Below are 18,519 nucleotides of genomic sequence, written 5' to 3' on the forward strand. Positions count from 1 at the left end.
GGCAAGGAGTTGCCTGTCCCAAGCAAGAGACTGCACGTGGGCAAAGAAATCCTCCAGAGCCCACTGCTCACTCCTTGAGGTACAGTGCAGTACAGAGTAGAGCCAGGCAGCCAGGGGCCAAGGCTTCTTACTTCTGCCGTGCTTAAGGTTGTGCTGCTGCACACAACCCACCCTGATGGCTGTTACGTACATGATATGTACCTACAGTTCAGGCTGTTTTCAATTGCTACGTCTCAGGGCTGAAGATGAATTTGGCATGACCCATACTTAGCTACCTAGGTACATACATAGTAGCAAAGATGAGGCCTTGGCCAACCTCACCTGGTCTACCGGTTCCAACCGGCCCTGGTGTTGAATTTGGAGTTCCATGCCCCGTACAGAGAGTACTGCGCACACACAGGCAGTGAGTGACACACGCGCATGTACAGAATAATGCGAATCTCTATGATTTACAAGGTAATTATGTACCATCAACCTCTGATCAGGACCTGGGGAGGAATCACATGCGTGCGGGCAACTTGGTCGATAACCTTGCATCAACGGTAGGTAGGCGCCGATAAGGCGTACATACATACATACCTTACCGTACAGTACTGTACCACGCACGACCTCTAACTTACATGCATCCGATATCTGGACCACCTGTGGGACCAGGTGCATGGAGGAAGAGGCGATCTCATGCAACGAGTCGACGAGTCAAGAGCACATCACTTTTCTCGACCGCAATTTGGGGGCTCCCTCTTCTAAAGTACCAGACGGATACCTTACACGAGATACATTACACCATCAAGGTTGTCCAATCCGATGACGGGTTTGCCCTCGCGCCCATTGGCATCAAGTCCCTCCCGCTATTATTTTATGTAGTATGTAGCTACAGTATCCGTAGAGTAGCAGCTACGGAACGGGGCCCGCCAGACCGGAGAGGTGACTGAGTACGGATAGCGAGTGGCCATTCATAAGGTACAGCAAGGTAACTTAGTAGGTACTGTAGTACCTAGTTAATGGACGGGTGCGGGTGCGGGAACTACCTACCTCCCAAGAGTCAAATTTTGTCCCTCCCGTCCAAAGAAAGTGGCAGGCTTGGCAACAAAGAGGGTGTGGGGGTGGACCAGCCAGAGGAGGTCTGCTAATCTGTGAGACCCCATGCACATGCTTCCATCAATCACCATTGCGATTCCGGCCACGATCACAATCATTGCGCAAGGGCCCTAGTATTTACATACATACATATCAACTCTTCAGTCTTTTGATTTCTTGCGCCCGCCCGTTACAGATCGCGTGGCCGCCCTCCAACTCGACTTTCTGCCTCTTGATAGTCTCCGTCTCCATCTCCATCTCCGTCTCGACAAGCTTCAGGGACCAACCGTCAAGGGCCAATGGGAACTAGTAAAAGGGTGCGGCACGATCAGCCAAGCTTTCCATGTCAAGAGTTGAGACATTTTGTTTATCAATCGGACTCTGACTGATGTGGGATAACTTCTCACGGGTTCCATGCCAGGGTCCCCCAAGGCAAGACAAGACAAGACAAGAAAACAGCGCGCCTTGCCCCAGGTAACCAAGATTTGGTTTGAGGGTACTCCGTACGGACGGCACTCGCGAAGAATTGTATGTATGCAACTTGACAACAGACCAACAAGATAACGACGCTATCTTCTCTTAGCTGGGACTCTACTGCATCCCCTGAGTTTCCCGTGGTCTAGCGTGGACCTAGATTTCTTCTGGCAATGGCCTGGAGTTGTGATTGTTCTCACCGCGTTCCATGGCTCTACCCTCAATACATGGAGGAGATTGTTGATCGTGGCCATGGGCAATCTCTGCTTTTATCCTCTCGGTGTTACTGGGCATGTACCTCAAGCAGTCGCTGGCAGCCACGGCTAACCCCCACTGTCTATAATCGTCGGCTTGTGGTGCCATGACCACCTGCGGGTCTTCTACGTGGGAGTTTGTGATGCCATCAGCCGGCCTGCGGGCGCAGCCGGTCTAGGATTCGTGGGTTGTCCGGATGGCGAGACCAGTGCGGATGATAACGTCTCAAAAGCGGACCCTGGATATACCTAGAAACCGTTAACGGTCTACAGCCTCTCGCGTGCTATCATGCCACTGTTTCCAGGTACACCTGCCTGGTATTAGGTACTGTCCTAACGCGGCCAGACGGAATCACACAACCCCAACATCCCTGGGGGTTCAAATCTCGACATCGCCCTGCTTTATGATTAGAGCCGCCCGCCTACCTTGCCCTGCCTTGCCTTGCTGCACCTACCTACCTACCTACCTACAAGTTGCTGTTGTTTTTTTCTTCTTCCGTGCTCCATCTCTCATCTAAAAAGACTACCCCGTCCCCATTCATACCCATCTGTACCCATTCTGTCCATATCAGGCTCATACTGCCACCGACATTTCCATGGACGACCTATCTCGCCCTCGATTCCTCTCTTCGATACCTTGGTTTGACGCAACTTAATGTCACCCTCACCCTCTCGCTCTCCCCCACCGGCCTCGACGCCGCAGCCCGACGAGTCTCAGCTACCAAAGGGTCAATGTCGGTATATCCTCATGATACCTGAGCTCAAGGGTCAGCGGTGCGGCTGCATGGGGTTCGATCACAACAAATCTTTGCCAGGCGCCACTTGCAACTGTGGTCATCTATCCTGCTTTCATGTTGCCAATGCCGATACCCCAACACCAAGCACTAACAAGTCCGAGATCGATGCGATTCAACAGCGAGTACGAGCCTTGGAAGAACTCGCAACCCCACGAGACCGTGATCGACTTTCCCATGTTGTTCGTCGCATCAGCGAGCTGGAAGAGACGGTCGAGAAGAATAAGGACGAAACCGACACTGAACTCAAAGGCTCATACCGCAACGCATCTGCTGCGTGGGCGCTTGTTACACAATTGCAGCAACAGATTAAATGCTTGGAACAAGCCCTTCGATCACAAGGCGAACAGCTGGCAAGGACAGGGAGCGAAGTGGACGATTTGCGCAATCGTCAACTTGAGCTGCTAGATAGTGACGAGTGCTTGGAAGAGAGGATCGAAAAGTTGGAGAGTGCCGAGCCTTTGTTGTCGCCTCCCCAAGACCCAGATCCAAGCGGTGCCACCGTCAATACCTTTCATCTATCGCCCATAACCACTGTCCCCTCACAGCTGCCGTTAAACTCAACACACAAATTGTCGATAAAGCCTACCGCATCAACCCAACCCCCAAGGTCATGGACAGTGCATGTATCCTTGATGCCATCCAAGGACACGCCCTTCCCATTTGAAAAGGATACAACCTCATACAAGAGATGCTTGTCCCGTGGACTTCATCGTATGCTCGCAGTGGAAGGAGATGATGCCAAGTCTGTCACAGAGGCTGTATCACGAGCATTTGAACCTCTACTCAAAGGACGGCCGTGGGTTCCATTGCAAGCAAAGCTTTGCGATGCTGAGCGTCTACAAGGCTTGCCAATGTTAAGGCCCCTGGAGGCCAGGCTCGTCCACGGTCCGTACGACCGTGCGTTCCTCAAACAACACTGCGCCGTGCTGGATGCTAGTGGCAAGATGGACTCATTATACATTGCAATGGAGCATGACTCCTTATCCTGGAACTTCTTGAAGAGGTCCCCGGTCTACCTGGACGGGCTAGAGTCCGCATGGGAGCGCGATAGCGTGCTCGACAAAAAGGACGAGCAAGACCCGTTGTCCAGGGATCACGGCGATGAGGGTGACGAGTCACCGCCCGCCGGCAACATCGTTGGAGCTTTGACAGGTCTGAAGCGTAGCATGTCTGAAATTTCATGCTCGTCTCTCGATGACACCGAATTACCGTTGGCCAAGTTGCCACGAACATGCAAGACATCTCAACTCGAGATGCGGCGCGGCGTAGAAACTGCAAGGTGACGTGCAGTATTGGAAAACTGGAAATGAACGACTTGGGTTTCTTTAAGGACAGGTGTAAACATCATGAAAGCGACTTTTTTACCGGCATACAATGGGGCGTTCAAACATGTGCTTGGGCAAGTACTGATACCTCGGGCATAGCATTGGCCTTTTTTCTTCTTCTTTGTTTCAAAAGCGTGGCCGGGCTTAGTTAGGTTAAACAGGAATTGGAATTAGAATAAGAATATTAGATGATAGAAGAGTGGCTATTTATGTACAAGAACAAAGAGTCTGACCATTACTGATAATTCCATGGGTTTTAAACGTCTTCGAACTCTATCTCCTCGCTGTCTTCGTCTTCTTTTTGCTCTTCAGTATCTGGTCCAGCCAGTTTCACTTTTTTGGCGGCAGGGACATCTTCGAATAAGTCTTCTTCTTCTTCGTCGTCGTCGTCCTCTTCCTCATCTGATCTTTCTTGTGCTATCTCCGCCTTGAGCTTCTCAAATATGTCGTCTATTTGAGCATTGGCCACGGCCGGTGCTGCTGGGCCAGCATCTTTGCTGGACTCCTTCTTGACGATTGATGCAGTGCCAGGAGCAGCGCTTGCTGAGAAGGACTCCCCAGTGACTGTACTATTGGACATCCACGATGGAAGAGCATTTTGCTTCGCTATCTGCTCCTTGCGCGCCTGCTCTGCCGCCTTCTCGGCTTCTGTAGGGCCATCTGATGTTGAGATGTTAACTGCAATCGATTGCGGCCCTGTGTTGGTCAAGCCCTTAACCGCCATAGGTCGGTTCGCGCCAGAGTCTACTGCAGTAGTCTGAGCGCGCTGGTGTGTTTCGTCGCGCTTCACCGGGCGTGCTTTGGCAAATGCGCGATCAAAATCGCATTCAGGAATGTGGACGGCGTCGATCTTGGGAAGCAGTTCACTAATGAATTTGAACTGGTCATTGAGTCGCGTTGACTGCTCGTGCCCAGTCGATGTCCGGTCGGCCTCAAAGGTCAGAACATGAGAGCAGCGGTGGCATAAGAATCCTTCCGGGCCAACGTTGTCCAGAACCTCCATCGCCGTCCATTCTGCTTTGCAAAATGAGCAAAAGTACTCTTTTTTCTCGCTCGCGACTTGCGTAGTACCCTGTACTTCTTTATCGATAGTGTAAACGCGCCATTTGATGGCGTCTATTGTGGCTCGGTAGTCGATGTAATACCATGTTTTGTTGCTTGGTCTTGGGTTGCCTTCTCGGAGTTCTGATCGTGTGTGTCTGCACCGGGTCCAGTCAGTCAAGAGCTATTCGGCCGATATTCCCTTCACATACACCACCAAGAATCGATCCTCGCGTAGTTTTCCGCATATCTTGTGGAGTTCCTTTGTGTTGGTAGACATCAAGTAGGCCAAGTCATCGTCTCGAAGCCTAGCAAGACTCTGTGGTTAGCAGCCAAGCACTTTTCCAGCACAGGAGTGTAATAGTCATACTCACGCCTCATGTAGAATAAGCGCATCGATCACTAGTATGTCGCGGGTTTCGTAAAACGCCCGCGCAACGGACTTGATAAGTGTGATTGCGAGATCCATGATGATGTAGGTTTCATGCGAGAATGTGATCGCGAATATCATGTGCAGGGGTATAACTTAGAGGTTTGATGACGTAATCAGAATATCATATATATATATAAAAACTGCAGGCAACCAAGGGAAGAGTCACAGCTGTCTGCCTGCCTACTACCTAACCTGCCTGCGGTATTATTCATAAGCTTAGTAGATACGAGGTAAAGAAAGAGTTTCAGACGACAATAGTCCCTTAGGTAGCAATCAAGACTTGGAGCTAGATAGTCACGACGCAGGTTGAAATAGGCAGTGTCAGTTGATTAGTTGACAATGGGAACCATCATTCTGCCATAAGCTCCCCTTTGAGACGCCTCTATATCTACATTCATCTGACACTACAAAGCAATGCACCAACGCCAAGCAAGCCAGTCGGGCATGAGCATAAAGGAGAGTCTTTGTTTGGGTCGGTTCAGCAGAAGCCTCTTTACCTAGTGGCAGCCACAAAAGTCGGAGATAGGTTGAGGAATAAACAACTTGAAAGTGTAGATTCATCACTTAATATCATTAGGCCTGCATTATTTATGCTTAACTCAGAGTTGCGGTGCTGAATGGCATAATGGCTTCCTTGGCCCATACGAAATTCCATGTCTCTTCCACGACGTTGTGCGCCAGACACCCAACTTTCCCCCTCAAGGTCCGAGAGGAATAATCACAAAGATTCTAACTGCTCTAGCCTCACCTACACATATTGCCGCAGCTGTTTCATGTTGGTCAGAAATTGTCAAGGCCAGTAGAATAGGGAAACTCACATCTAGAGTAAGGGTTCTTGAACTATTGACCTCCTGGTCTCGGTAAACACCCACCAGGCTATCGCTGTCTTGGAATAGACCTGCCTTGAGACTGATCACAATGAATTGCATACCTGGACCACGGTGGTCCTTGATGTACTTCTTGATCTTGTCCACGTTGGCGTTGTCTAGAGCGGCGTCCACTTCGTCAAGAACAAAGAAGGGGCTAGGCTGGTAGCTGTGAATAGCAAACAAGAGTGCCAGTGCTGCCATTGTCTTTTCGCCTCCAGACAAGTGCTCCATATCTCTGAAACGCTTCAGAGGCGGCATGGCATGATATTTAATACCGGACAGATAGGGCATGTCCGTGTCTTCCTCGATGTCCAAATAGGCTTGACCACCAAGAGGGTATGCTTCTGACCGGGTGAGATCCTTGTATACATGTGATATTTGCTCCTGGATATGACTGAAGGCCTTGTTAAAGAGGTCATATCTTTTTTGCTTGACCCGGTTGAAGACCTCTTTGGCTTCGTGTGCCGCTGTTTTTGAATCTTCATACTCCTGATCTGTGACTCTCAGCCGGGACTCAACGCTTTCCAACCTTTCCATTGCTCGCATGTTGGGGTTCAACTTCTCGAGCTCCGACGTCAGATTCGTAATCTTCTCTGATAGACTTTCTTCAACGTTCGGGTCATCCGACTGCATAGTGTTAGCGTTATCACTCACTGACTTTAAAAACAAACATTAGTCCTTACAGCTTTAAGTTCGTCGTCAAGTCCACTAAAGTCAATGGTAATGCCGTGATCATCAAGTGCCATGCCCATCATCTCCTCATCATCGTCCTCATCGTCTATGTCCATGGCATCTGGGTCCTGGTTAAGCAGACGGTCGTCATTGGGTAGATTCTCCAATGTGCCCTCCGCAAGCGGGATGCGGATCTGCTCTAGTCGGCATCGTCGAAGTAATGCCGCTTTGCTAGCGCTGTTCTTCTGAACCACGGTTTCAAGGGAATTGATGTCTTTCAGATAAGCTTCGATGTCCTTTGACCGCTTTTGAACTTCGAGCTTAGCCTCTGACACCTTCTGGCTCTTTTCGGTGAGCTCTGACTTATTCTCGTCTAGTGCCTCGCGAAGAGCTTCCAACTCTTCCTGCTCCTCACGCATCGCATTCTCAATGGCTTCCTTCTCTCTTGCATAAGACTTGATATCGTTTCTGAGCTTTCGGACATGGGCTTGATTGCGATCAATTCGCGCAGTAGCAGCTGCGTGACGTTGCTGCTCCCACTGGAGTCGACTCGACAGTTTTTGCTTTTGGACTTCGAATTCATTGCGCTTTTCAGAGACCTCCTGCTCCAGCTTGCCTTGCGAGTCACGGTAGCTTCGAATATCGCTATAACCGAGTCGTCTACAAAAATCTGCAAACACTTCATCTTCAACTCGTGCGATGGCAGTCCGAAATTCTTCGCACGTGGCAGTGGTGCTTTCAAGCTGGGATGCCTGTTCTTGGTATTTGGGCTCGAGCTCTCGAAGTTGCCTCTTTTGATTGTCCAGTTCGCGCTTCTTGCTAGCATGGTTCTTGTTGAAGGCTGCCAGTTCGTCTTTGATGGCTGCCAACCGCCTTTCGAGCCCGGACAAGTCAATTTGAAGGGTTTCTTCTTGGGAGCCCCGGCGGTCAGCCTTGGGTAGTCGGTCAATCTCATCCTTAAGCTTGGTGGCCATTCGCTGGAGATTCTGAACATCTGCCTCTTCGAAACGTCTCTTACTCTTCGACTCGGGTCCACGACCACCTGTCATCAGGCCTGCTTTATGGATGATGTAACCTTCCAATGTCACAGCTTTGACGGGAATCTTTTTTTCGTAACAAATGTGCTTGGCAATATCAAGAGTGTCACACACAACAGAGCTTCCACATGCATACGACATGGCACGCTCAACGGAAGAATCAAAGTCGATGGTATCAATCGTCAGCCGAGCGCCAGAAAACCCCTTGACGGCTGTGTTGACTGCGTTGACCTTGATATTGTCCAGAGGGATGAATGTCATGGGCTGAAATCTTTGTTCCTTGAGGTATTGAACACATTCCACGCCGATTTTCTCGGAGTCGACGACGACAGCATCGAAGTCTCTCCCAAGTGCCACAATGACAGCTTCATCATACTTTTTCTGCTTGGGTTTGCATAGGTCACCGACTCGACCACGGACACCTGGAAACATGCGCTTCAAAGAGGTTACCATCTCTTTCATCCTAGCTTCCCTGTCGTTCTGGCGCCGACCATCATCAGCTTCTCTAAGCTTTCTAGCGACATCCTCGAGCTTCTCCTCAAGCTCAGTTCGCTTCTGATTGGTCCTGACGCGTTCTGATTGGAGTTTATTGAACTCCTTCTTTTTAGCTTCAATCTCCTGCGAAAGGTCTTTAGAGGTCGCCTGCGCTGCAGATTTGCGTTCCTCGATGCTCAATAGCTCTGCCTCAATCTTTTCGATGCTTGCCGCAATGCTATCGACTTTGCCTTTCAGATTATTGACGGTTACTTCATCTGCTTTGCGCTGCCGGTCAAGGTTCTCAAGCTTGGCCTGATTAGAACCGGTCCTGGACATGAGCTGAGTGCGCAGTCTGTTGTACTCTCGGCGATCCTCATCGCTGATCTCGCGGCCCTGTTTCTTCATTTGTTCTTTGTAATCGTTTTCGAAAACTTGACGGGCCTTCTCTACGCTGTCAATATCCTTCTGGACCTGGCGAACAACCTCGGCCTGCTCGTCACGTTCCCTGGTGGCCTTGGCGATTGCAGCCTGAAGTGTTTCAACTGCCTGCGTAGATTCATTGATCTTCTCCTCGATGGGAACAAGACTGTTCTCTTTATCCTCGATATTTCTTTCTTTGGCCTTGATCTCTTTGTCTAAACGGGCAACTTGCCTGTGAGCGGCAGCCTGTTCCTTCCTGGCCGCTTCAAGCCTCTTTTCAAACGATTCCACATTGCGGCGCAGTTCTTTGAGATTTTCCTGATGATCCTGGATAGCGGCAAACGAATCCTCCATGGCTTTCTGGAAATGGTATAGTTTCCACAAACTATGTGCAACTATTGCCGCATCGCGCTCATCAGTCTTGTTCTGGAAGTTGTCTGCTTCCTTTTTCTGTTCCCTGTATTGCTTAATTTCCGAGTTGATGCCACGTCGTCTATGAAGCTGGAAGTTCTGGTTCTCGGCAGCCTGTTCAGCCTCGAGCTGTGTCTTCTCATATTCTGCCTTATACTCAAGACTTCCCGAAATTTGTTCGATCAGGCGCGTGAGATCCTGAGGGGATTGCGAAGCAATGGCCTCAACATCTCCTTGGAAGACGAGAAAGTTTCGTGCCTTGATAAGAATGTTCTCACTCTCAAGAGACTCGTTGTATTGCTGGGCTGTGACAACGCGATCGTTGATTCGGTACTCGCTGGCTCCTTGGTTCGTGATGGAGCGCTTCCATTTCTGCTCCTCACCAGCATCGTCTTCGTACACAGCCATGACCCATGCCGTTTTGGGGTCGCCACGGGAGGCTTTATCGTTACCATCAGCGTCACCGTTTGCGTGGCCATTGGTCTGCGCAGAACCGTCATCATTGATCTTGGCCGTTTTCAGGACTCGTCCGCGGTAAACGAGGTCTTTGAGGTGGGCGGAGCGTAGATGTGAGGACTTGATGCCCAGGACGAAAGATATGGCGTCCATGCTAGAGCTATGTTAGAGAGGCTCACTGGAGAGCGGGAGAAGCGGCATACGAGTTAGACTTGCCAGATCCATTGGGTCCAATGATAGAGGTGAAGTATGAGTCTCCGAAGAGAAGAACATGATGCCCTTTGTACGATTTGAAGTCTGTGGCGCAGGTTAGTTTAGATGGCGATCGTCTCGTCTGAGATTACGCGTGAGGGAAGACACACTAAACAACTCCAGACGGATAAGTTTGCCCATGATGAGGTCGTGGGGCAGCACGGCCGGGTATCTAGGAAAGAGAGTGGAAGGCGTGTAGTTGTGTAGTCGTGACCGGAGAATATGATGCTACGGTAGGTTGATTAGAGGGGTCACTCCTGGTCTTGAGCTCAACCCGTAGTGTTGATTGAGGGCGCGTCAAAGTGATGGCCGGGGCTCGAATTGCGCAAACGAATAAAGCCGGAATCAGGAGCGCGTGGATGGTATGCGCAATAGAGGCCGAGTTACGTTGCGAGATATGACAAGGTGCAACTAATAGCATGCATTATAGACTACGAGAATAAGCGACGGATAGGTAGTCAAATCTCTGCGCGTGCCAGGAAAGTTGAAATGAAGGGTAACGCGTCGCGCGACTCGGCTTGAGTTTGGAGTAGGTTTCCGATTGTACAGTACTTGATGAGTCGGGGGCTACCTTACCTCCTACTGGTAGCAATTGCAGATGCGGGACCTTGGTTTCGAGCCAATCAAATGAGACCCTACCTTTTCCATACCTACCTTATCTAGAAAATGCGAGTCCTTGTTGCCTCAGGCTTTCAATCATGCTAGCGCTTCAAGATGAAGCCTTCAAGCACCGTCTGAGGGCAGGGTATTGATCCATAGTGTTCACCAGATCAAATGCTTCCATCGGACATAAGCGACACGCATCAGCTGTTGGATGCAGGATAGATAGGCGGGCAGGCTGAGACTAGGATGTAATCCGATATGTGGTCTAGAATTCATTCATAGCCAATTAGGTTCTGAAGAATCACCACGCAATGTCGAAACAAAGCTTGAAATCAATTCACATGATTACATTATCTTAGCACTTTGTGACTCGAGACTCAGCAAAGACCAAAGGGCAGTGCCATATGGGTGCAGGGTCGATTAGCCAGGTCTGGGAACGCCATCAGCCTACACGATACAGTGGAGGGCAAATGAGTACCAAACAACAAAGTTCTTTCATTATAGTGCCTCGATACATATTGTAAGTGAAGAGGATCTATGATACAATAACTTACCAAGTTACATGCCAGTGGGAGGGAGATCTTTCCTGGCCGCAAAAGGCTTGTTTAATGGATGCTATTTTAATATATCTGGGCGGATCGTCGTATACTAAGCTGAACTTTACTTATAAACTTTCTATAAGCTTTAGAAGAATATCTTGTAATACTCTTTAGCTAGTACATCTTTCTGACGTATGATTATTAGTCCTTTGTTAATTATAAGTACCTACCTTACCTACCTAAGGTACCTTCATGCTTTACCTAGGTTGAGAGCTGCCCGGATATGAACATGCACTCTTGTTCTTAGCGTAAGTGCATGTGTAAATGTCTCCACTTCCCCAACAAGCTTTCAGCCCAGTCATTTTAGTTACATTTCATCATCGGCCCCGGGGTCCATCAGCTTAGGTAGGTACATACCTAAGTTAGTAGGTAAGTAGGTAGGCAGAAAACTCAGGACCTTGACCCTAAATGACAAAAGTATTTAGGCAAGTCTAGTCTAAGCTTGGGGGACTCTTTGCTGAGTTCAATTTAGCAGCCTCTTCCAAAGTCTCACTTGTAAGTTTTCTTGCTCCTCTAGGCTAGCACTGACTGACTGACTACTGAATGAATTAAGTCACTGGACTCTACCTAGGTTTCTACCTAGGTTGGTTGAGCTGCTGGCGTTGGTGGGCTTTGCCTGCTTCATACCATGCGCATTCTAACTACCAGTGCCTATCCATCCCACGTGCATGCTTCGTCACCGCTGGTGTTCTCTCTTGGTTTCACCTCGACTCCATCAAGCCTTTCTTCCACTTCCTCTTATCACTACCCCGATTTAGTTCCAATCTTGTCTGTCTCATCTCGTCTCGCCTTGCCTTGCCTTATCTTCAACCTGGATAGGTCGCTTTTATTATCTGCTTCTCGAATCACCAGACCCCTTGGTCCAGCTCCAAGCCTCCAAGTGACACACTATTATAATCTGCTAGCTACCTACTCCCTGTCCACAAAACAGAGCTTGTCTCAGGATCCTATATAAGTATCCGTGTCGCACTCCCTTGCACTGGGTACCCTCTACTCCTGCTGCTTTTAACACGCTTCCTCTCTGTCGTGGGTATTCCCTCTTTGGCCAGTACTGCCTTTACTCTCCTACTGTATTGCCCAGCTGACACATATTTCTTACCAAGACAAAAGCAACCACTTATACTTCGCTCTCAGCACGTGGACTTGGAAGAAGCGCCCGAATCATGGATGACGATACAAAGGGAGTCTCGGGTATTGCCCCAGGCCTCAAATCCGACAATATCTCAACCGATAGCGAGATCATCCTCACGCCTGATCATGAAGCTCCTTCGTCTCCGAACAACCCGCCCGCCGACTCTACCCTTCTTGACACTCCAATGATGGGTGCCACGACGCCCAGAGGCTCGATGCACTCGAGAAACCCGTCCTTTTCTGGTAGCAGTTCCAACCATGAGGACTGGGATGGCCTTCCACCTCTTGATCGCCTATCTGTGCTTGACCTTCTCGACAACTTTGCTCTTCCCCAGCAGCTCGAGAAGCTACAGAAGGGCATCTCAGCGCAGACGGACAAGGTCAGGCGTTCCAGGGAAGCGATCAAGACCAAGACACAATCTGCTCGGGATCGCATGGTCGAGGAGTGGAGACGCCGGGTCCCCGAGGCTGATGAACAGCTCGATCGGTACCGCAAACAGATGCAACGCCGTGTCGATAAGCTCGGGAAACGATGGAACGATACAAAGGTTATCAGTGTCAGAGAAAAGGTGTCCTTTATCTTTGGTGTTATGAACATATTCGTCAGCGGATACCTCATTGGCGCATACCCAGAATACTTTCATTTGTGGTACACCGCACAACTCTTGTATTTCATGCCAATTCGATTCTTCACATATCATCGACGTGGCTACCACTACTTCCTCGCAGACCTCTGCTACTTCACCAACCTACTACTGGCTCTCTCGATATGGGTATTTCCCGGCTCGAAGCGTCTCTTTACCGCCTCATACTGCCTGGCTTTTGGTAACAACGCAGTCGCCATTATCATGTGGCGCAATTCACTGGTCTTCCACAGTTTCGACAAAGTTACGTCGCTGTTCATACACATCATGCCATGCGCGACCTTGCATTGTATCGTGCACTTGTTTTCGCCCGATGAGCAGAAAGAGCGGTTCCCTGCAATTTGGACCATCAAGAATTCCCCTCCAGGCTCCCCAACCGCATATGCTAATGTAGTCTCGATGCTTGCTTGGAGTTCCTTACCCTATATCTTCTGGCAGGTCTTGTACTACATCTTCATCACTGTGCGCCGAAGAGACAAGATTGCGGCTGGTCGGCCAACTTCATTCACTTGGCTCAAGAAATCATATGCCAAAACCTGGCTGGGAAAGTTTGTACTCCGACAACCAGAGCACATGCAAGAGGCAACCTTCATGATGATTCAGTATTCCTATGCTCTTCTGACTATGCTTCCTTGCCCCTTGTGGTTCCTGAGCCGCTGGGCTTCTGCAGGCTTCCTTATGGTGGTCTTTACTTGGAGTATCTATAATGGCGCCACATATTATATCGACGTATTTGGGGTACGCTTCCAGAAAGAGCTAGAGGCTATGAAGGCCGAGGTGGCTCAATGGCAAAATTCTCCCGAATACATGCCACTATCGCCTCTGCTACATCCCCGACCTGATGCATCCTCAGTCTCTCGCCAAGCTCAACAGGTATTGGCTCCCTTAGCATCTACTGGCCAGATTCCGTCCATGAATGAGGTTGATCGAGAGAAGGACTTGATGGAGGGAACGTCTCTATCTAAAGATGATGTAAATCGGTCTGTTAGTGTGGACAAAATCCCTCTTCTAGACGAAACACGAAGCTCTTCTGCTACCGGAGTTGTTGGGAATTTAGGTGACACAACACGTGGCAGACGAACGCGTTGAGCTTGGTTGATAACTTAAAATCATACGTTCGCGCATGCCTTTGTAGTGGCATGGATTGGTTATGTGATGAGATCCTTACTTACCTTTTTCTATTATAACGGTTTGTGATACTAAAGCAGTGCGATGTTACTAGCGTTTACTGAACGTTTGCCTGTCAATTGATTCTCACTGAAAGATATAATATTAGTTAAGGATACTCCAAACTACTGTGTTACTTCAACAGCTCTCCTTAGTTGCATATCACTGTCGGCCTGAGCGAACATATGCAAACTAGCATCACGTAAATAACATTTGATCACGACGAGGGGAGACCGTTCGCTGAACCTGAATGAGGAGGTTTGCCCCCGTCAGATTCATATTCATCAGGCATCTATCTACCTTCCCATAAGGCAATCCGCTGTGATGTGCGGGCCGAAGGGCCTAAAGAACAGAAAACAATCGCTAAAGCTCGCCCCCTTGCTCACTTGACCTGCCTGAAAGGTAAAGAGAGACACCTTTCCATCGTTAAACCCATCCTTTGATCCAAATGGGGTGTCATGATCCGTCACAAACCCCTGAGTCCCAAAAACCAGTAAAGCACTCCTGCCAACACCGCCTCCCTAACCCACTGAAGCACCGAGTGAGTTCTGATACAACGCCAATAAATGCATAATGCAACAGCCTTGGGGGTATGAATTGTAGCACACAGTATGCGACTTTCAAGAGTTCCAGGAACCCTTTGCACTGTGTCTGTAGTAAAAATGCGCATTCCATATGGTGTATGGTCATAGTCTAGAGCGAACATATCGAAATGCTTCTGAGCAACTCGTAAAAATGATGCAAGGTAACACCTGATCGTCATCAGCTGGAAGACTCAGCGAATAATGGCCAAGTCGGCAAGCCGACCTCCATTATCTCCGTCTTCTCGGGTCCCAGGTCTGCGGCCGAAGGTGGACCAGAATCTCAGGGTCTCATCTCCAGCGCCAGTCACGATTGTTCGGCCATCTGGGCTCATAGCCAAGTAAAGTACACGATAGGTGTGGCCTGTGAGGCTGGCCACCTGGGTCATGGAAGGATACTTCCAGACAACAATCTGATTTTGGCTGTATCCATGCGTGGATACGATTTCATTCGAGTTTTTCGACCAAGCAATATTGCAAACCTGGCTGCCTGTATCGATCTCGTTGATAACTGAGCCCTTGACCGTGTCGTGGAAAATTATGCGACGGTCGGCAGTGCCACCTCCAGAAGCCAGCAGGCCACGCTGATGGGGCGACCACGATATTGCTTTGACGGCTGCGGTGTGATCTGAAAACTTCCAAAGCGGTGTCTCCGAGAGCTTATCCCAGACCATGAGCTTGTTGTCATTGCCACCACTTGCTAGTTGGCCGTCTTCGCAATTCCATTTGAGTCCACAGACTTCTTGTTTATGGCCGACCAGTTTCCTCAGCCACTGATCCGGGGCCCGCACATCCCGATGATAGATCAACCGATCGCGGGATCCAGATGTGAGAATGTGCGTGTTCCAAGCGAGAGAACCTACTCTTGCTGTGTGTCCGGTCATTGTTCGTAGCCTACGAGCCTTTTCTGCGTCCCAGATTTGTACAAGGCCTTTGCCCGTTCCTATAGCAAGGTGTGTACCTTTTTGAATCCACGAAACGCTTGTGACAGTGTCATCATCAAGTGTGCAGAGCTTGTTGACTTTGCTAGTTTGCGCATTCCACATGTACACACTAGAGCCCAGGCCAACTCCGAGAATGTTGGCGCTTCCCCAGTCGACTAAGTTAAGGTAAAAGTCATCGGCTAGTTCGGGAGCATCGAGAACCTTGTAAGGAACCTTACTGACAGCTCTGGGTTGACGTCTGGGGCTCAGTAGCATTTGTTGACTTCCAAACCGCACTGGCGACAAGCTGTAAATCTCACTCCGAGTATCAAGGTTGGGACCATGCCGGCTTTGCGGTGTCTTTGAGGGAGTAGGGTGCCCCGCGACCTGATTGTGATGTCGAGGTGACATGTACGAGAAGAGATTTTTGTGAGGAGTAGAAGGTGTTAATGACGATGGCAGTGATGGAGCTGTCGCATTTGTGGGAGGAGTGTGAGCCCGCGTGCCATCATTCGTGGGAATATGAGAGCTTGCAGGAAGGGTTTGGGTTGGGGTGAGAGTTGGGGTAGCTGCTTGCGGTACAGAGGTCTCGAAGAGCTCAGCACGTAGCAGGTGGGAAAAGGTCCGGTTTGCTTCCTCCGCTGGCATTGCATGTCAATATATGAATTAGACAGGGTCTTTAGGAATCACATACTCTTCTGAAAATGGAGCTCGCCATGCGGTGTACGTTTCTTTTGTTTCGATGGTGTGGCAGGAGATCCATCCTCATGCAATAGACTAAAGCTTGCTTGCAGGTCCTGGCCAGAGCGGGTCGGAATGAATCTGCAGGATGATGAGCATATGCGGCAGTCAAGGCAAGGGGTCAACAAACCGATCGCCATTTATTCGCTGCCGCTTACGATGGGGGCTAGCACCTGGGGTGCTCTCACGTTGCGGACGTTGAAACTCTCGGAGCAGCGCACTATCGACGGCATCGATGTCGAAAGGACTCGCGCGGGCACCTTCGCTTTTCCTTGCATTGCTGCGTAGAGCACGGTTTGTTGCGTTATCGTGGCTATGTCGGGGTTCTAAACGGGCGCGATCTAAGCGGGGAGGTGTAGATGAGCGTGGAGTGGCGGTATGGCTCTTGGATTCGTCGATAGCTCGCTTTGCTGATTGATGATTCAAGCCAGTCATGCCCGCGGCTTCTGGAAGCGTCGCCATAGTTGCGATATTGGCGATACAGTTTGCAGTCGAGGTACTGAAGGACTGTTGTAGCAGGTGGTGTTCAGGGTGCGCGCGTATTGAGATGAAGATTGTAAAGCAGTCGTAGGAGCGTCGTTTGGTTATTATTGATCAAGCGATGAGTATAAAATGAGAGTCGAGGCGAGACGGTGAGGGTGCGGTCCCAAGCACCGTCCAGCTAATATCAATCTTTGTTCGTTGTAAGGCGTTTATCGCATCGTCCCGATATTCTCGCAGAAACCCAGACAGGAACTGGAAACGTTGATCACAATACTCGATGACGTTAATAAAGCGAGCTCGTACTTAATCGATAAAAGTAATATTATGCTGAAGAGGACCGATAGCCGTGGACTGAAGAAAGCGAAAAGGGACAGCCTGTGATGATGCACGACGCGATAGTCGACGTTATGAGACGTGAGGTGCAAGATCCAAGTCGAACAGAGCCAGCAGTAGTGGAGGACGGAGGTTGAAGCGGACGGGTGAGGTGCGGTAATGTCCAGCGCTGAGGTGGTGCTGGGCAGAAATGCGCTAGGGGTGGCGGGAAGAGGGTCGCAGCTCTCGTGAGGGATGGCTGTTGCTTGTTGCTGCTGGAGGGAGGTTGAACTGGGGCTCTCATCGCGCGCTAGAAGCCGCCTGGCCAATCAGATAGCTCAGACATCGGAACCAAACTCTCTGTGCCCCCCGGACGGGCTTGACAAGGAGGGACCGCGGGCGACCAGGAAACGCGCAGGTCAACAACAACAACCAAAATAATAGCAGAAGAACCGTGATTCTGTTATTGAACGCAATAGACCTGAGCATAATAACACGCGATTGAGTGGATGGCTATTGTTCGTCATGGGCAGGTGCTTTATTTCTCGATGGAACTTACAGGTGCTCAATTGTTCTTCCCCGTTCCTTTTCTTCTTGAGACCGTTGAAACTATATTGTTCCTGTTTCCCCTTTCTTATCAGGAGGGTCCGTCTTGATTCATGATACCTAGTAGTACTCCATACCTTACTTACCAACATACCTAGGCAATCCGGGTATTCGGTTGGTGCCGGCGAGCACATGGCACGGCATCTGTCTGCCTTTGCCATGGTGTCAGCTGCTGCGTCATTCTCAACGGCTGTGAGGAAAAGAGGTATCGACTCTGGAAGGAATCATCACCAACAATCGCATGTTGTGCATTCGATTTCGATCTCAACAAGAAATAGAACTTTGACGAGGTATATATGATTATTTCACAGCCCCCGTAGTGATGATTGAAATTGATACTACTAGCCATTCAAACAGGTAACCATAACAAACGTAAGGATATAAATATGTTGAATGTTATTAAGAAGTGCATACATTCGCCTCGTGCATGACTTGCACGTTTACAAAAACAACAACATGCACATGGGCAGTGCAACAAGAAGGGTGCGAGACCCAAGAAGTGAGAGAATTGAGGCTGATTCATTGCAATACCCACGAATATTTGTAAGGCCTGCTGCCCAGATGTTAGACGATCAATTGTTTTTATTTTGTTTGTATCTGATCTGGACAATCAATATCTTCGGAGCCGGTCTCGGAGCAGTCCGCAAGCTAAGGTAAGGTATGTATAACAAACAAGCGGGACGTTCCGCAGCTAGTTAGTCCAAACCTCATCGTTTGACGATCATGAGGGCAAC

The 18,519-nt window shown here is 49.6% G+C and overlaps 5 protein-coding genes across 12 annotated transcripts; 2 read left to right on the forward strand and 3 right to left on the reverse strand.

Annotated features, from left to right (window-relative positions):
* Window positions 1-829: 829 nt before the first annotated feature.
* Window positions 830-5,128, forward strand: FVEG_07352 (hypothetical protein). The gene has a single exon (XM_018895978.1). It carries the CDS (start codon window positions 2,461-2,463, stop codon window positions 3,883-3,885), a length of 1,425 nt encoding a protein of 474 aa, XP_018753346.1. The 5' UTR covers window positions 830-2,460; the 3' UTR covers window positions 3,886-5,128.
* FVEG_07351 (transcription initiation factor TFIIE subunit alpha) lies at window positions 4,060-5,469 on the reverse strand. Of its 2 annotated transcripts, XM_018895977.1 has the most exons (4): window positions 5,343-5,444; window positions 5,181-5,276; window positions 4,999-5,126; window positions 4,060-4,944 (listed from the first exon to the last, which is right to left on the reverse strand). In XM_018895977.1, exons 1-4 carry the CDS (start codon window positions 5,435-5,437, stop codon window positions 4,184-4,186), a joined length of 1,080 nt encoding a protein of 359 aa, XP_018753345.1. In that variant the 5' UTR covers window positions 5,438-5,444; the 3' UTR covers window positions 4,060-4,183. The 2 variants fall into 2 exon arrangements, with proteins under 2 accessions (XP_018753345.1, XP_018753344.1); XM_018895976.1 differs by having other exon boundaries at window positions 4,060-5,126; window positions 5,343-5,469.
* Window positions 5,470-5,542: 73 nt separating this feature from the next.
* Window positions 5,543-10,537, reverse strand: FVEG_07350 (structural maintenance-chromosome 1). Its single transcript, XM_018895975.1, has 5 exons — window positions 10,106-10,537; window positions 9,947-10,040; window positions 6,954-9,897; window positions 6,220-6,897; window positions 5,543-6,167 (listed from the first exon to the last, which is right to left on the reverse strand). Exons 1-5 carry the CDS (start codon window positions 10,134-10,136, stop codon window positions 6,150-6,152), a joined length of 3,765 nt encoding a protein of 1,254 aa, XP_018753343.1. The 5' UTR covers window positions 10,137-10,537; the 3' UTR covers window positions 5,543-6,149.
* A 1,129-nt stretch (window positions 10,538-11,666) lies between these two features.
* On the forward strand, window positions 11,667-14,429 carry FVEG_07349 (hypothetical protein). Of its 4 annotated transcripts, none has more exons than XM_018895972.1 (3): window positions 11,667-11,692; window positions 11,751-12,245; window positions 12,301-14,429. In XM_018895972.1, exon 3 carries the CDS (start codon window positions 12,361-12,363, stop codon window positions 14,059-14,061), a length of 1,701 nt encoding a protein of 566 aa, XP_018753340.1. In that variant the 5' UTR covers window positions 11,667-11,692; window positions 11,751-12,245; window positions 12,301-12,360; the 3' UTR covers window positions 14,062-14,429. The 4 variants fall into 4 exon arrangements, with proteins under 4 accessions (XP_018753340.1, XP_018753341.1, XP_018753342.1 ...); XM_018895973.1 differs by having other exon boundaries at window positions 11,751-12,223; XM_018895974.1 differs by having other exon boundaries at window positions 11,751-12,223; window positions 12,308-14,429.
* On the reverse strand, window positions 14,307-17,362 carry FVEG_07348 (cell division cycle 20-like protein 1, cofactor-APC complex). 4 transcript variants are annotated; one of them, XM_018895968.1, is made up of 4 exons: window positions 17,171-17,333; window positions 16,515-17,119; window positions 16,338-16,465; window positions 14,364-16,284 (listed from the first exon to the last, which is right to left on the reverse strand). In XM_018895968.1, exons 2-4 carry the CDS (start codon window positions 16,844-16,846, stop codon window positions 14,915-14,917), a joined length of 1,830 nt encoding a protein of 609 aa, XP_018753336.1. In that variant the 5' UTR covers window positions 16,847-17,119; window positions 17,171-17,333; the 3' UTR covers window positions 14,364-14,914. The 4 variants fall into 4 exon arrangements, with proteins under 4 accessions (XP_018753335.1, XP_018753338.1, XP_018753337.1 ...); XM_018895967.1 differs by having other exon boundaries at window positions 14,307-16,284; window positions 16,515-17,362; XM_018895970.1 differs by having other exon boundaries at window positions 14,335-16,284; window positions 16,543-17,347.
* Between the last annotated feature and the right edge of the window lie 1,157 nt (window positions 17,363-18,519).

The sequence above is a fragment of the Fusarium verticillioides genome, chromosome 8 (genome assembly GCF_000149555.1).
Source record: "Fusarium verticillioides 7600 chromosome 8, whole genome shotgun sequence".
Lineage (NCBI taxonomy): Eukaryota > Fungi > Ascomycota > Sordariomycetes > Hypocreales > Nectriaceae > Fusarium > Fusarium verticillioides.

Coding starts and splice junctions, on each gene's coding strand:
- FVEG_07352 (XM_018895978.1), top strand. CDS start 2,461: ATGTCACCCTCACCCTCTCGCTCTCCCCCACCGGCCTCGACGCCGCAG.
- FVEG_07350 (XM_018895975.1), bottom strand. CDS start 10,136: ATGGGCAAACTTATCCGTCTGGAGTTGTTTA. Junction 10,041..10,105: donor TATCCGTCTGGAGTTGTTTA/GTGTGTCTTCCC, acceptor CCTGCGCCACAG/ACTTCAAATCGTACAAAGGG. Junction 9,898..9,946: donor GGATCTGGCAAGTCTAACTC/GTATGCCGCTTC, acceptor ACATAGCTCTAG/CATGGACGCCATATCTTTCG.
- FVEG_07349 (XM_018895971.1), top strand. CDS start 12,361: ATGGATGACGATACAAAGGGAGTCTCGGGTATTGCCCCAGGCCTCAAA.
- FVEG_07348 (XM_018895967.1), bottom strand. CDS start 16,846: ATGGCGACGCTTCCAGAAGCCGCGGGCATGACTGGCTTGAATCATCAA. Junction 16,466..16,514: donor CAGCGAATAAATGGCGATCG/GTTTGTTGACCC, acceptor ATCATCCTGCAG/ATTCATTCCGACCCGCTCTG. Junction 16,285..16,337: donor CGAGCTCCATTTTCAGAAGA/GTATGTGATTCC, acceptor ATGCAATGCCAG/CGGAGGAAGCAAACCGGACC.
- FVEG_07351 (XM_018895976.1), bottom strand. CDS start 5,437: ATGGATCTCGCAATCACACTTATCAAGTCCGTTGCGCGGGCGTTTTAC. Junction 5,277..5,342: donor GCGCTTATTCTACATGAGGC/GTGAGTATGACT, acceptor GAGTCTTGCTAG/GCTTCGAGACGATGACTTGG. Junction 5,127..5,180: donor GAGGATCGATTCTTGGTGGT/GTATGTGAAGGG, acceptor GACCCGGTGCAG/ACACACACGATCAGAACTCC.